The 14716-nt window shown below is 31.7% G+C and overlaps 1 protein-coding gene across 1 annotated transcript in view; it reads left to right on the forward strand.

Moving 5' to 3' along the window:
• The window catches only part of LOC129233130 (CAD protein-like), a 90671-nt gene extending 78867 nt beyond the window's left edge, over window positions 1–11804 (forward strand). Inside the window, exons 18-20 of the mRNA XM_054867193.1 lie at window positions 1385–1486; window positions 4832–4926; window positions 7545–11804. Of these exons, the coding sequence (XP_054723168.1) occupies window positions 1385–1486; window positions 4832–4926; window positions 7545–7644 (297 nt within the window). The 3' untranslated portion in view covers window positions 7645–11804. The remainder of the gene's footprint in view (window positions 1–1384; window positions 1487–4831; window positions 4927–7544) is intronic.
• Window positions 11805–14716: the final 2912 nt, after the last annotated feature.

Below are 14716 nucleotides of genomic sequence, written 5' to 3' on the forward strand. Positions count from 1 at the left end.
CTGTAGTGGGGTGGAGTTTCGAGAACGAATTCTGAAGTTAGTTTTAGAATTTTGCGTTTGGCAACAGCCGTTTTGTTTTGTTTTCCAGCGTGGTTTTTTTTTTTTCTGGTTTTTGTTTTTCGGCGGGTATATTTTTGTGTGTTCAGTGCATTTTTCTGATCGGAATGTTCTAATAATCTTTTTGCAATCTTTTTCTTTTTGAGGAATTTTTATAGAACAAAATATCTGTATATTTGTGCTACAAAGCATTGGTTATTTCCTGTTAGTTCTCAACACAAAGACGGTTTTTTATTTATTTATATAAGCTATGTTTTGTGACACTTCTATCCCTGCAAAAATTGTGAGTTGCTGTATTAATTATCAATAAATTTCACTTTGTTCTTTTTTTTTTTTTTTTCTACAAAGTACACTTTTTTCAAAAATTATTCTTTCAACTACAGGAAAGTCATTTCAGGTGTAAGTTATAATTTTGTTTGAGGGGTTTTTTTTAACAAAATCATTGATCAAGAATAAATAAATAATATATGTATGTATTATTTATTTTTTCATAGCGAAACTATTCACATAATGTGTCCTATATTTTTTTGTGGAAAATGTCCTATATGTGACAAGTCGATCACGTCTACCCCTGTTCATACTTTGCCAACGCTCCGAAGGAAAAAAAACAGGAGATTTTACTAGAGGTATATAGGTGATTTACTAAATTTAAAGTCAAATGGGAATTTTTTGCAGATGTAAGCAAATTGGTAGTAGCAAGAAAAATATACTGCAAAGGAAAAACTAAATAATAAGGAGTGAATTTGCTTAAAGTTTCATACATTCTCCAGTCTCTGCCAGAAAAGTAGCTGCAAAAATTTAATTACTAAAATCCAAAAAAAAAAAAGGAAATCAATATATAATGAAAATAAAATATACAATAAGCAGGCATAGTCTAGCACATGTTAAAATAACTTCAAACATTAAAAATAATTGAAATAATTTCAAGATGAAAAAGGATTGAAATCTGCTGCCATTTTCGGCAAAGCACGTGCTTCATTGCACATGCAATGTGAAAAGCTTCTAAAAAATTTATTTTTACTAAATGAGTTATTAATTGGAAAAATTCTTATTCCCTGACATTGGTAGAGTAGAAAAGGGCGCCATCTATTGAGAAAAAAGTGAAACTTTTTGATGATTGACTGAAGAAACTTCAAAAACGGGAGAAAATCGTTAAAAACGGGAAATTGGGAGATGGAAGCAAGAAACGGGAGTCTCCTGTAAAAAACAGTAGAGTTGGCAAGTATGTACTGTACACCATGAAAACACTGTATTACTGAATAGGACACGCCTAAAGCAGAGTAAATCTTTCACTACATAGATTTAAAACTTATTTTATTGCTTTCAGAAAGAGCACAGCAGCCTGGAAAAGGTTTTGCCCGAAACTGATGTCCTTTACATGACGCGAATCCAGCGAGAGAGGTTCCAGAATGAAGCGGATTACAAAAAGGTAAGGTATTTGTTCCCAGGGGTGCTCATTCCCCCCAACTTCAATGGTGCAATTCCCCCCCCCCCCCCAAAAAAATCCAACAGTGTTTTCTTTTTTTTATTATATAGCTCGCTTTTTATTTTTAAAATATTTTTTACTCGTTTATTTATTTTCATTTATTATTATTATTATTATTTTATTTAAAAAGTTCTGTGCTACACCAATGACATACACACTTACTAAATAAATAAGTGAAATGAAATATAAACAGAATGAAATAAATAATTTAAAATAAAATAAATCAATAAACTTAAATAAATAAACAAAAAAAAATTAAAATCCCCCCTCCTGCGCACCCCCCCCCCCCCTCAAAAAAAAAGTACAACCATCTTGTCCTTTTTAATTTTTTAGCTCGCTGTTTCATTTTATTTATTTTTGAAATATTTATTTATTTATATATTTTTATTATTTTACTTGAAATGTTCTGTGCTACACCAATCACATACACACACACTAAATAAATAAATGAAATATAAACACAATAAAATAAAATAAATAATTTAAATTTAAATAAATCAATAAACTTAAATAAATAAATTAAAATTTTTTTTAAAAAAATCTCCCCAAAAATTTTTATGCTGCAACTTGCGCCATAATCCCCCCCCCCCCAGTGGGCATCCCTGTTTGTTCCGTTTGAAGGAGGGTTCGCCAAACCAGATCCAGCCCGAAAAAGCCCACCAGGGTCTTTTTTGGGTGCGCCCACTTGAAAAAAACACTCTATCTCAGGAAAGTGGTTTTGTTTCCAGCATATATTTCATATTAAAAATCAGTGGCACACATAGGATTTTTCAAGGGGAATGCGGGGGGGGGGGGGGTTGAAGGTTCATTCTTGTATCATACCCCAATACGCTGCCAAAATTCTTCTTTTGATTTGATCGTTGGTTGTAACCAGTGAAACAGTTGAGTTACCGGATCCAGTTCAGCCTTGTCACGATAAAGCCGTTCCCTGCATGTCAAACATTACCGAAAATCATGCCGTGGAGCGAGTTTCATTGTTTGTAACGTCAGGAGCGTTACTCTATCATTTGCTATTATATATATGAGCCCCAAAGCAGAATACTTTACAATGTTCTGCAACGTAAAATCATTTGACCAAAATTGTTCTGCAAGTACTTCAAGCATTGTACGTGAAAAAACGTGACATTTTCCACAAATTGCGTGCCAAAAATCAAAATCGTTTCATATAGGAGTTTTTTTATATATATATATAACTGGACTGTTGCTATTTATTTCTGTGGAAATGAGAGATATTTCCGGAAACTTCTAAATGACTAATTAAAGAGCACTGAATTTGTAAAATTAGTTGATCATGAAAACTATAAAATCAAAGAAAAACTTTAACAAGGTGTCAAACCTAAACCGATTGAGATTCTCCAAAAATAATTTATATGCTTTCTAAAATGCATAGAAAGAGCAAAGATACAAAGTTTCTAAAAATCTGAACCTAGGTATCAAACCACATTTTTTTGGTTAATTTTGCATGGCATGAAAGAGTAATTAAAATAATGCTTTTAAATAAAAAAATTACTGAAATAATAAATGAAATGAGTAGAGTTTTGGTTGTATATAATAAAACACTTCAAAACTTTCTAAATATTTGAAATATTTTCTGGATGCAAAGGGATTGAAATCTCAAATCTGACACGCAATTTCTGGCGATGGACGTGTTTCAATGTTGGCATGTTTCCAAAACATACGTGTGTGGCGGAAAATGAAATGGATGAAGATCGATTGGGAAAGTGCTACAAAGGACTTATCGAATTCAACATCGCGAGCTTTCCGCCAAATTATCGTAATTTGCAAGAATTTTAGATTTTCTTCTAATTTTAAGAATTATGCAGAACTTCTGCAAAATTCTATCTTGAGTTGGAAGATACGTGTAGAAAATCTGCAGTTTCTACATAGTTTCTTCACCGCACTTTCTGCAATTTTCTGCACCGCAGTTTCTGCAGATTTTCGGCACCGCGATTTCTGCAGAAATTTACAGAATTTCTGCAGAAAATTTGTCAGTTTTCCTCTCACATTTAAACAATTGTTCTGCTGCTCAGGCATATGTTCTGCGACGTACATCGCAAATTTAGTAGTATTCTGCTTTGGGGTATATGAGGATAAAACACTTTCAGTATTTTATCTTATTTTTTTTTTTAATGTAAATTTATACAGAGCATACTCTACATGCTTCAACTCAAATACCTCCAAAGAATACCCTGTACTTAAGGGGCGAAATGTCCAGTCCCCTCATTGTCACTTATTGAGAGATTCTACTGTATATATTGTTCCTTGCAATGTAAAAGCAGCCAAGCAGTAGTTTGGTATGATGTTTAAATAGGGATTGAGACTAAAATGATACTTGAAAACCCATGGAAAAGCCTGGGTAATAAGTAAAATAAAAAAAAAACTGGTAAGCTAGACTTTAAAAAAAAAGTTTTTTTTTTTTTTTTTTGTTTTCGAAACGCTAGTTTAAAGTGTTTTGTTGTTATCGCTTTTTTCTGCAATATTTTCTGTCTCACAGGCATGTGGACATTTTGTCAATGTTTAAATAGGGATTGGGATTAAAATGATTCTTGAAAAACCCCAGGTAGTTGATAAAAAACATGAGGTAGGCTGGGCTTTTTTCAGAAAAAAAAAACCCTGGTTTTTTTTTTCAAACCCTGATTTAAAGTATTTCATTGTTATCGCTTTTTTCTACAACATTTTCTCTCTTGCAGGCATATGGGCATTTAGTCAATGTTTAAATTGGGATTGGGATAAAAATTATTCTTGAAAGAACCCAGGTAGTTGATAAAAAACACGAGGTAGGCTGGGCTTTTTCAGAAAAAAAAAACCCTGGTTTTTTTTTTTTTTTTTCAAACCCTGATTTAAAGTATTTCATTGTTATCGCTTTTTTCTACAACATTTTCTCTCTTGCAGGCATATGGGCATTTAGTCAATGTTTAAATTGGGATTGGGATAAAAATTATTCTTGAAAGAACCCAGGTAGTTGATAAAAAACACGAGGTAGGCTGGGCTTTTTCAGAAAAAAAAACCCTGGTTTTTTTTTTTTCAAACCCTGATTTAAAGTATTTCATTGTTATCGCTTTTTTCTACAACATTTTCTCTCTTGCAGGCATATGGGCATTTAGTCAATGTTTAAATTGGGATTGGAATAAAAATTATTCTTGAAAGAACCCAAAAAACTCTGAGTAATTGATTAAAAAAAAACAATTTGGGCTTGGCTTTTTCAAAAAAAAATTTTTTTTTTTTTAAACCGTGGTTTAAAGTGTCTCATCGTTATCGCTTTTTTCTTTAACATTTTCCCTCTTGCAGGCATGTGGGCATTTTGTGGTAACGACTGCGCTGATGACGAATGCCAAGAAGAAGATGATTGTCATGCATCCCCTGCCCCGAGTGGACGAAATCAGGTAAGCTGCTGTTTAGCAGTTCATTGGCTAAGCAAGCATCTTCATTTTTCTAATATTTCTATATTTTGAGGAATTGTTTCGAACTTATTTAACGATCTTGAATTGCTTTGAACTACTCCTCCAAATATTGATGAAAACAAATACAGAATCCTTAATCGATATTAAAACTATTCCTTTTTTTTCTACAGTTTGGCTTCCATTTTTATTATTTTATTCAATGTATGCCCCCCCCCTCAATTCTTATACTTTTGTAGCATGATTTATTTTTGGGTACTTGTGTGGTTTTTCGTAGTGCGGTTGGAATATTTTTACCTTTTTCTGTCTATCTTAATTTTTCTTTTTTTACCTATTTGTTTATATTTTAAAATATTTAATGGAGAAAAATAAATCATCACAAACAGAATTAAACTGTTAACTTATTTTGACAAGTCTAAATTTTAATTAATGCTAAGGTTTCTAGCGAAATTATGGTATTAAAAATCTGTATTGTCATAGTAAAGTTGCAGCCAATGAATTAGTATCGGCCAATCATCATTTGAGAATGCATTGTACTCCCAATCATCGGTGCAGCCAAAAGTTTAAATTTAAAAATTAACTAAAGCTAAAAATTACACCAAATTTTATTACATATTTCATTACTAGTACTGATGTATTCCTTTTTGTATTAGTATAGTATCGAAATTAAACCCGAAGTATTTTATATACCACCGTGTGCTTTACTTATAGCCTCCAAATACGCACTTTTCTGCTTGCTTGGTCATCTTCGGATTATCCGTTTTTCGATTATCCGTGTACATCCTTGCATTAATTAGCACGGATAATCGGTAGCACAGTATAATTGTTTTGCTTATTTATTTATTCATTTATTTCTTTATTGCGCTGGTTATTTGCTTGGTATTCCCGATTATCTGTGTGCGGATTATACGGTTTGCAGATTATCCGTGCTGCCAAAAATTAAAATTAAACAATTTAAAATTAATTAAAGCTAAACATTATGCCAAATTTTATTACATATTTCATTACTAGTACTAATGTATTCCTTTTTGTATTTGTAGAGTATTGTAGTTAAACCTGAAGTATTTTGTCTACCACTGTGTACATTACTTTATAGCCTCCAAATACACACTTTTCTGCTTGCTTGGACATTTTTGGATTATCCGTGTTCACCCGTGCATTAATTAGCATGGATAATCGGGAGTACAGTGTAATTGTTTTGTTTATTTATTTATTCATTTATTGCGCTTTTATTTAAATTAAAAAATTTAAAATTAATTGAAGCTAATCATTATACCAAATTTTATTACATATTTCATTACCAGTGCTAATGTTTTACTTTTTGCATTAGTATAGTATCCTAATTTAAATACCACTGTGTACATTACTCATAGCCTCCAAATACACACTTTTCTGCTTGCTTGGTTATATTTGGATTATCCGTTTTTCGATTATCCGTGCAACCTTGCATCAATTAGCACGGATTATCGGGAGTACAGTGTAATTGTTTTTCTTATTTATTTACTGCGCTTTTACTCTGTACTCCCGATTATCCTTGTGCAAATTATCCGTGCAGCCAAAAAATTTAAATTAAAAAATTTAAAATTAATTAAAGCTAATCATTATGCTAAATTTTATTACATATTTCATTACTGGTACTGATGTTTTACTTTTTGTATTAGTATAGTATCGTAATTAAACCCGAAGTATTTTATGTACCACCGTGTGCTTTACTCATAGCCTCCAAATACACACTTTTCTGCTTGCTTGGTTATATTCGGATTATCCGTGTTCACCCTTGCATTAATTAGCACGGATAATCGGGAGTACAGTGTAATTGTTTTGCTTATTTATTTATTCATTCATTTATTTATTTATTGCGCTTTTACTCTGTACTTCCGATTATCTGTGTGCGGATTATCCGTGCAGCCAAAAATTTAAATTAAAAAATTTAGAATTAATTAAAGCTAAACATTATGCCAAATTTTATTACATATTTCATTACTGGTACTACTGTTTTACTTTTTGTATTAGTATAGTATCGTAATTAAACCCAAAGTATGTTATTTACTACTGCATACATTACTTATAGCCTCCAAATACACACTTTTCTTTTTGCTAGGTCATTTTCGGATTATCCGTTTTTCGATTATCCGTGTATACCCGGGCATTAACTAGCACGGATAATCGGGAGTACAGTTTGATTGTTTTGCTTATTTATTTATTTATTCATTTATTTATTGCGTTTTTACTTGGTACTCCCGATTATCTGTGTGCGAATTATCCGGTTTGTGGATTATCCATGCTGCCAAAAATTTAAATTAAAAAATTTAAAATTAATTCATATTTCATTACCAGTACTAATGTATTCCTTTTTGTATTTGTAGAGTACTGTAATTAAACCTGAAGTATTTAAGTACCACCATGTGCACTTATAGCCTCCAAATACTCATTTTTCTATTTGCTTAGTCATTTTCGGATTATCCGTGTTTTTCGAATATCCGTGTACACCAGTGCATCAACTAGCACGGATAATCAGGAGAAGTGTAAATCTGTAAATGATTGGCCAATTTGCATATCTGTACATCCCCGTTGTCAATGCCTTGTCTTTTTTCTTTTTCCAGTGCTGACTTTGACCGTGATCCTCGAGCAGTCTACTTCAGGCAAGCAGAATACGGAGAATACGTGAGGATGGCCTTGCTGGCTTCCGTTTTAGGACACTGAACTAACGGACTCCCGTTGTCCGTCTATGTCGAACAATTTTACGTGGACTTTTACTGGGTGTGCACCCTGACATTGGAATAAAACATTCGTGACTGAAACATTTTATCTATGACGTGCATGAGTTTATGTGACTGATTTGCCATTTTTTTGCTTCGGTACTTTTTCATTAAAGGTACATCCATTGGGGCGTTTCAAAAATTGGTGATTGTTTTTAGTTTTTTGCATTGCAAAGTTTCACAAAAGCTTTTGCAATAACCATTCGTTAGTTTTTTTAGGTTGAAACTTTTGTCATAAAGACAACATTTTAAATTAAAAAAAAAAATAGAAGTTCCATTAAAATGAAATAATAACTTCCAAAAATACTTTCTTTACTTTTTAATTGCATAATTATCTGCTAAATAAAAAACAAGACACACACACATAACACAATACAAAACACAAAAATATAACACAACAATAATACAAAAAATTAGATTTCTCGCCAACTACAAAAAGAAAAAAAATGAAAGCTCCATTTCAACTACTACCAAATAAATATATGAAGCTAATAATAAACATTAAAATATCTATTTAAATGCTAAATAACGCTATATTAAGTTGCTTATCAACTTAATATAGCAATTAAAAAATAAAGTTATCTGCCAATTAAAAGACCAGCCATTAAGTAACTCAAATAACTTGATTATAGTAATTCGTCAACAACGAAAACAATTGAAAGTTCCATTTAAAAGTGAAATAATCTGCCAAATAAATACATAGAGTCTTAAATAAACACTCAAATTCCATTAAAATGAAAAATTACACACCAAATGAAGACATAAAAAATGCAAAATAATCTGCCTAATTAAAAACAAGCCATTAAATAACACAAATAAATGGATTTCTCGCCAACTACAAAAAAAAAGAAAAATATTTTAACTGTAATTAATCTGCCAAATAAATGTGTAAAGTCATAATAGACATATAAACATTAATAAATCCATTTAACCACTAAATAACCTGCCAAATAAATGTATCGAGTCATAAATTGACATTAAAGTTCCATTAAAATGAAAAATTACCAACTAAATAACCAAATAAAGCCATTAAATAAAAAATAATTGGATTTCTCGCCAACTACAAAAAAAAAAAAGAAAAAAGGAAGAAAGAAAGCTCTATTTAATATTTAATTAATTTGCCAAAAAAAAACTCTGGACCCAATAATAAACATTAAAAAATCCATTTTAACGCTAAATAACCTGCCAAATAAATATACCGAGTCACAAATTAGCATTAAAGTTCCGTTAAAATGTAAAATTACACACCAAATGAAGCCATTAAAATGCAAAATAATCTGCCGTTAAATAATCTACTTAGTAAATATATTGAGCCATTAATAAACATTTAAAGTTTCATTAAAACCTTAAATAATCTGCCTAAAGATATATCAAGCCACTAATAAGCATTAAAACCTCCACTTAAATGTCAAATAATGCATCAAATAAATATATCAAGTCATTAATACACATTCATTTGAACATTAAATAACGAGTCCACATAAAAAGTTTCATTAAACTGCAAAACCAGAAATAAAGGAGCAAACATGGCGCCACTCTTTCTTTTTTCGCCAAAATAAGTCGCCAAACTGTGTGAGGTACCTGTAATGGAAAAGTTTCCCTGCATTTTCAAAGCATAACTTGTGTTTGAACTTTAAAGTCTCGTGTGTGTTGATACCGATTGCACATACATGTTGATAATTCAGTTGAAATTGAAAATTTACTTATAACTCAAGGTAAAATTTAAATATTGTTTTAACTTTGTATATTGGACTGTTTGGCTATCACCAAAATGCAATGAACCGTTCCTGTTTTCAAAAAAAGTGCCATAATCAAAATATTTTTGTAGTGTAAATACTCGAAAATGGTTTTATGCAATTGAGATGTGCAGAATGAAAATGTTTTATATTTTATTTGATTGGTAAACGTTGACAAATTATCAATAATATTTCTTGTACCTTTCTATCTTTTATTTTTTATTTTGATAAGGAATGAATTTTTGAGCATTTATTATTCAAGATAGCATATTTTATATTTTTTCAAATACTTTTGTATACTTTTTATATTATTTTGGTAAAAGCTGGCTTGCTGTTTACATTTTAGTTTGAGTTTGACGACAAAGATCGTTCTTTGACAACTCTACGTAGTTCTGACGCTGGCTCTGCCTTTTTGAAATGGCATTAGATTTTAGAAATATTTTTTTTTACATGGAGAAATAGATCTGACAAATGAATTAAAGCTATTGCATTTCTTTTGTTTGTTACTGTTAGTTTAACTTTCACTAAATGGTGGAAAAACATTTTTTAGAGCAAAGTAGAATTTTAAATCATTTAGTAACCATTAAATGTCTCATTTGAAAGCTGTGATATGTGTGTTTCCAGTACTAGTTAATTCTTTCTGAATTTATTGATGGTTAAGCAGAAACATTATTCCAATTAAGGGGTTTGTATTTCTTAATGTTTAGAAAAAAAAAGACGTTTTCGTTTTTACTGATATATTACTCTGTGATAAGGGCAATTCCGTGTAAGACAGAAGGACGTTTGGGGATGAAGACAAAAGTTTAATGAAAATAATTGTGCTGTAACCACTTAAAATTGAGATTTTTTTCTATGCATTTCAATCATTAACTATTAATGTATCAAAAAAAAAAAAAAAAAAAAGAAAAAAAAAATTTCAATTTTAATGCTATTTTCTGCGAAACGTAAGAATGAAATTTTTGGTCAATGAAGCTTTTGTACTTCTGAGTACAAAACGAAATTTCTGCGATTACATTTGAATTTTATTCATCTGTTAAAAGAAACTTCATTTGAATTACTGCTTGAGCGTTGGATAAAAGTAATCAAAGTTAATGTGTTGTGACAAAATGACAGGACCCCCCCCCCCCCCAACTCCATTTTTTGCAGTAGGTGACTCGAATTTTAATCAGATTTTTTAAAAAATGTGTATTGCACTTGGCAGGGTACCCCCCCCCCCCAAATTAAGATCCCCAAAAAAGAGAAAAATACCCCTCAAAACACCTCTCTTCACCCTCTCTAAAAATTTCAATGCCGCAGTCTTCGCCCTAGCACTTGGCTCATATTAAGTGATTGAAATAATAAACTCACTCCAATAAAATCAGTTAAACCTTTGGTGCATCAATTTTTTTTTAATGCAAAAATCAAATGTTTAGTAGTAAATAAAATGAACTTAATTGTTATGCATGAGCATGTAATACAAAACATATATTTTCAACTTCTAATAAAAAGGTTTTGTAGCCACTGAGTATGACAATGGTAAAATTCCCTTTCAGTGGAGCACTATTTTCCAAAAAATGGATTAAAAATTAAAAATTTATTTAAAAAAAAAAATAGAAATAAAATGCTGCACATTTTGAACAAAAGTCTGTATTTTTTGAAGCCTTCAGTAAAGTACTGCCATCTATTGAACTGAGCGCAAATTAATTTTTCCAAAGATAGATTCACGTTTGCAAATACAATAGATTCTCTTGATATATATGTATATATGAGTATAACAACACAATGCACCAAAAAAAAAAAAAAACATAACATTTTGGATCGCCAATGTTGTGCCAGATTATTTTGCTAAAAGGCAGGGGTGTCCACCCCCTTAAGAACAAAGGCACCCCTGCCCCCTAAATATCGCGAAGACCCCCACCCTTAAAAAAAGGAAAAATACCCCTCTAAACACCCCTCCTAAAAATTGTAATGGCCCAGTCTGCGCCATGAACCCCCCCCCCTCCCCTCCCTTACATGGGCACCCCTGGTCAAAGGTTTTAAAAATATTCTCCCAAAAGTCAGTTTCATGGAATTGCCCAGAAGTGAAAAAAAGTTTGTTAATTAAATAATCAATCAAATACTGTGATGTTGTTATTAGGTAACAAATCTATTTTTATTAATTGCAGTGATGGATTATGTTTTGTAGAACAATTATAATTTTAATTTTTTAATTGTCATTAGTTTTATGCATTGTAAAATGCTTTTGCTTTGATCATTTTGATAATCTGTTTCCTGAAATAAAGTTGTTACAATACTCATACTGGATGATTTCATTGTGTTGTTGCGAAGTCATAAAGACAAAAACAAATATACATATGAAGAGTACTACACAAAAGAAGATTGTTCTTTCCGAGATGTTCGACCACAAACAGGGGCCAATCCAGGACTTTTTTCTCGCTACCTTTTAGAGGCATCCTAATTTTTGTAAAAGAGAAGTAGAACAAGTGAAATTTTAGTTTGAAAAGTGTAAATGTCATCTAGCATTATTTTTAACAGGTTTCGTTTTTTGGAGAGGGGGGGGGGGACTAAAAACCTAAGAAGTACCAAAAATACCATCATAATTTCAGCTTAATGGGCTATGTACTGTGTACAATATTGGAAATGATGAGAAAAACAGTTTCCCAAAACAGATGTTGAAAGATTGCGATAATATTGCATAAATACACTTAGGCGAGAAACAGCTAAAAATGAGTTGAAATACTACAAAAAAGTTTCTATTTAAGCGATTGTTCATATAAACCTGCTTAGAATTTTATGTTATGAGTAAATTTTGTTTTAAACAGAGAAACAAATTTTATATTTAAAAATGCTAATTTTTGTGAAATTTTCGATGTTTTTGTGAAGTTACCTGATTTTATTACTTGATTTTTGTGAAAGTACCTATTTCAAAACAGGATTTTTGTGAAGGTACCGAAAAACGGTAGCAAAATCAGCCTGTATTGGGCCCTAACAGATCTGATGACAAATTTACTATTAATTGTTATTTTATTCCAATTTTAATCAATATTTTGGCATAAATCCAACAATAGAAAGAAATTTCTTTTTAAAATAAAAAAATGCTTGCAAAAATTATAAAACCTTTGTTTTTTCTGCATCAAACAAAATCTGTTTTGTCTTATCAGTTGTCTTGAATTTCTTCCATTTGTTGTCCATGCAAAAATATAAATTGACAGCACCCCACGGTTTTTTTTATTACATTAAAATTAAGTGTTTGGTCAATTACTTAATATACTTATCATTCTAAGATTGTTTTGCCTTTTCATTTATTTTGTTACAAAAGAGTTTTTTTTTTTTTTTTTAGTTTTTTTATTATCATTTTTTTTTTTTGAATTCAATAGGGCAATGCTGGGTATTTAGCAGTAAGTTACCGACCCTTCGCCAGAACTTGGTGCAATGTACCAGACAGCTCGGTTATCGCATTCAGAAACTGCACTTTTGTTCTAGACCTCCTCTGTTTGGAATAGTGAATGACCGAGCTGGAGGAAGAATTCCAAACTGGAGAGTTCTAAGAACGAAACTGCCGTCTCTGGATATAACAAACTAGTTGTCTGATATATTACATACTAGAGGTTTTTTTAACCGTACGGCTTTGCTTGTAGTAGAAAATTAAAGGGTCACTTGGTTCGCCTCGATCCCACGTTTTTTTTTTAATCATCCGCAACAAACACATTTAACAGGGTGAAATTTACCCCTAATTATTGGATAATTTGGATTTAGATGAATCAATACATTATTTTATTTTTAACCAAATAATTGGGATGATGAATTTCTGGCCAATTTGCTATGTTGATTGCTCGTCCATGTTATTGTAATTTGCTCGGTAAAATGTTCTTAAATAATAAATAAGAAGAAATAATAGATAAAGAAGAAAATCGAGTTTTCAGAAAAACCACTTTGAGGTGCACACCCCTTGCTAATTTTGTGCCAAATTTCATGAAAATCGGCCGAACCGTCTAGGGACAGGGATCCAGAAATTGAGCTTAGTAAAGATAGTTCCGGCTTAGCCCTGGCTTAGAGGCAGTAACAAGGGCGCCTATATGGGGGGGGGCAAGTGGCGGCTCAAGCCCCCCCCCTGAAATTAGAACTTCCTTGCTTTTAGTACTTTTTCTTTTGCAAAAATGCAAAAACATTTCCTTTCCACCATTAATGAATAAGTTATCAAAAATGTCAAATTTTAATAACTCTAATCTGTACTGAAATTGGTTTTTATGGGGAAAAGATCTCGTCCCCCCCCCCTTAAAATTTTGCACATGGGCAGTAACTTGCTGCAAAATACACAAGCTTTGCCTTCATGAGTTGAACCGTACCATGCTGCTTACACTCGCTGGCGAGATGAATTTATTTTATCAACCAGTTTATTGCACCCACAGGTAACCCTACCCAAGTGTGAATCACAGATTGGATTGAAATTTCGCACATTGCTAGAACATTAAAAATATCGAAACCATGCTTTTTTTTTTTATCCGCAACAAACACATTTAACGGGCTAAAATTTACCCCTAATTATTGGATAATTTGGATTTAGAGGAGATATGGATAAGATACATTCTTTTATTTTGAATTTTAATTACAAAAATTCAAAAGTTTTAAAAAGCTAAACTAAAGTTGACATGTTTCAGGATTTTTCTGAAAATATATGTAGGGGTTAACCATCTACGGCCGCCGAGATGGAGGGGGGGGGGGGGGGCGAATCCCTGGGTCACCTCCTCAAAAAGGAAAAAAAAAATTTACATTCAACTGTACATTCAACGGCTTAGCAAAAGCTTGGTCTTGTGCAATGATCTCAAGTCACATGACTTAACGACGACGAATGGTTGACAAGTTCTGGGTGAAACTAGCGAAAGAAACCTGATTTCTCCCAATGTTTATACCAATAAATTATTACTTTGCGTTCTGTGCACTCTCAAATGAGCATTCAAATTTGAACGATGAGAATAGTTGTTTTTTTTACAATAGTCACAAGAGCATGATCTTGAACTCTGGGAAAGTGTTTTTTACAACGGTCACAATTAGTGTGTATCCTCACATATCTTTTGAGCTTTGAATTCTGGTAGTGTCATTTTAAGTCACAATTAGTGTGTATCCTCACATGTTTTTCTGAACTTGAGCTCAGAGCAAATGATAGCTGACAATAGTCATAATTAGTGTGTATCCTCACATATTTTTTGACTTTGAATTCTGAGACTGTCATTTTAAAACAGTCACAATTAGTGTGTATCCTCACATGTTTTTCTGAGCTTGAACTAAGAGAAAATGTTATTA

This window comes from Uloborus diversus, unplaced genomic scaffold (genome assembly GCF_026930045.1).
Source record: "Uloborus diversus isolate 005 unplaced genomic scaffold, Udiv.v.3.1 scaffold_18, whole genome shotgun sequence".
Taxonomy (NCBI): domain Eukaryota; kingdom Metazoa; phylum Arthropoda; class Arachnida; order Araneae; family Uloboridae; genus Uloborus; species Uloborus diversus.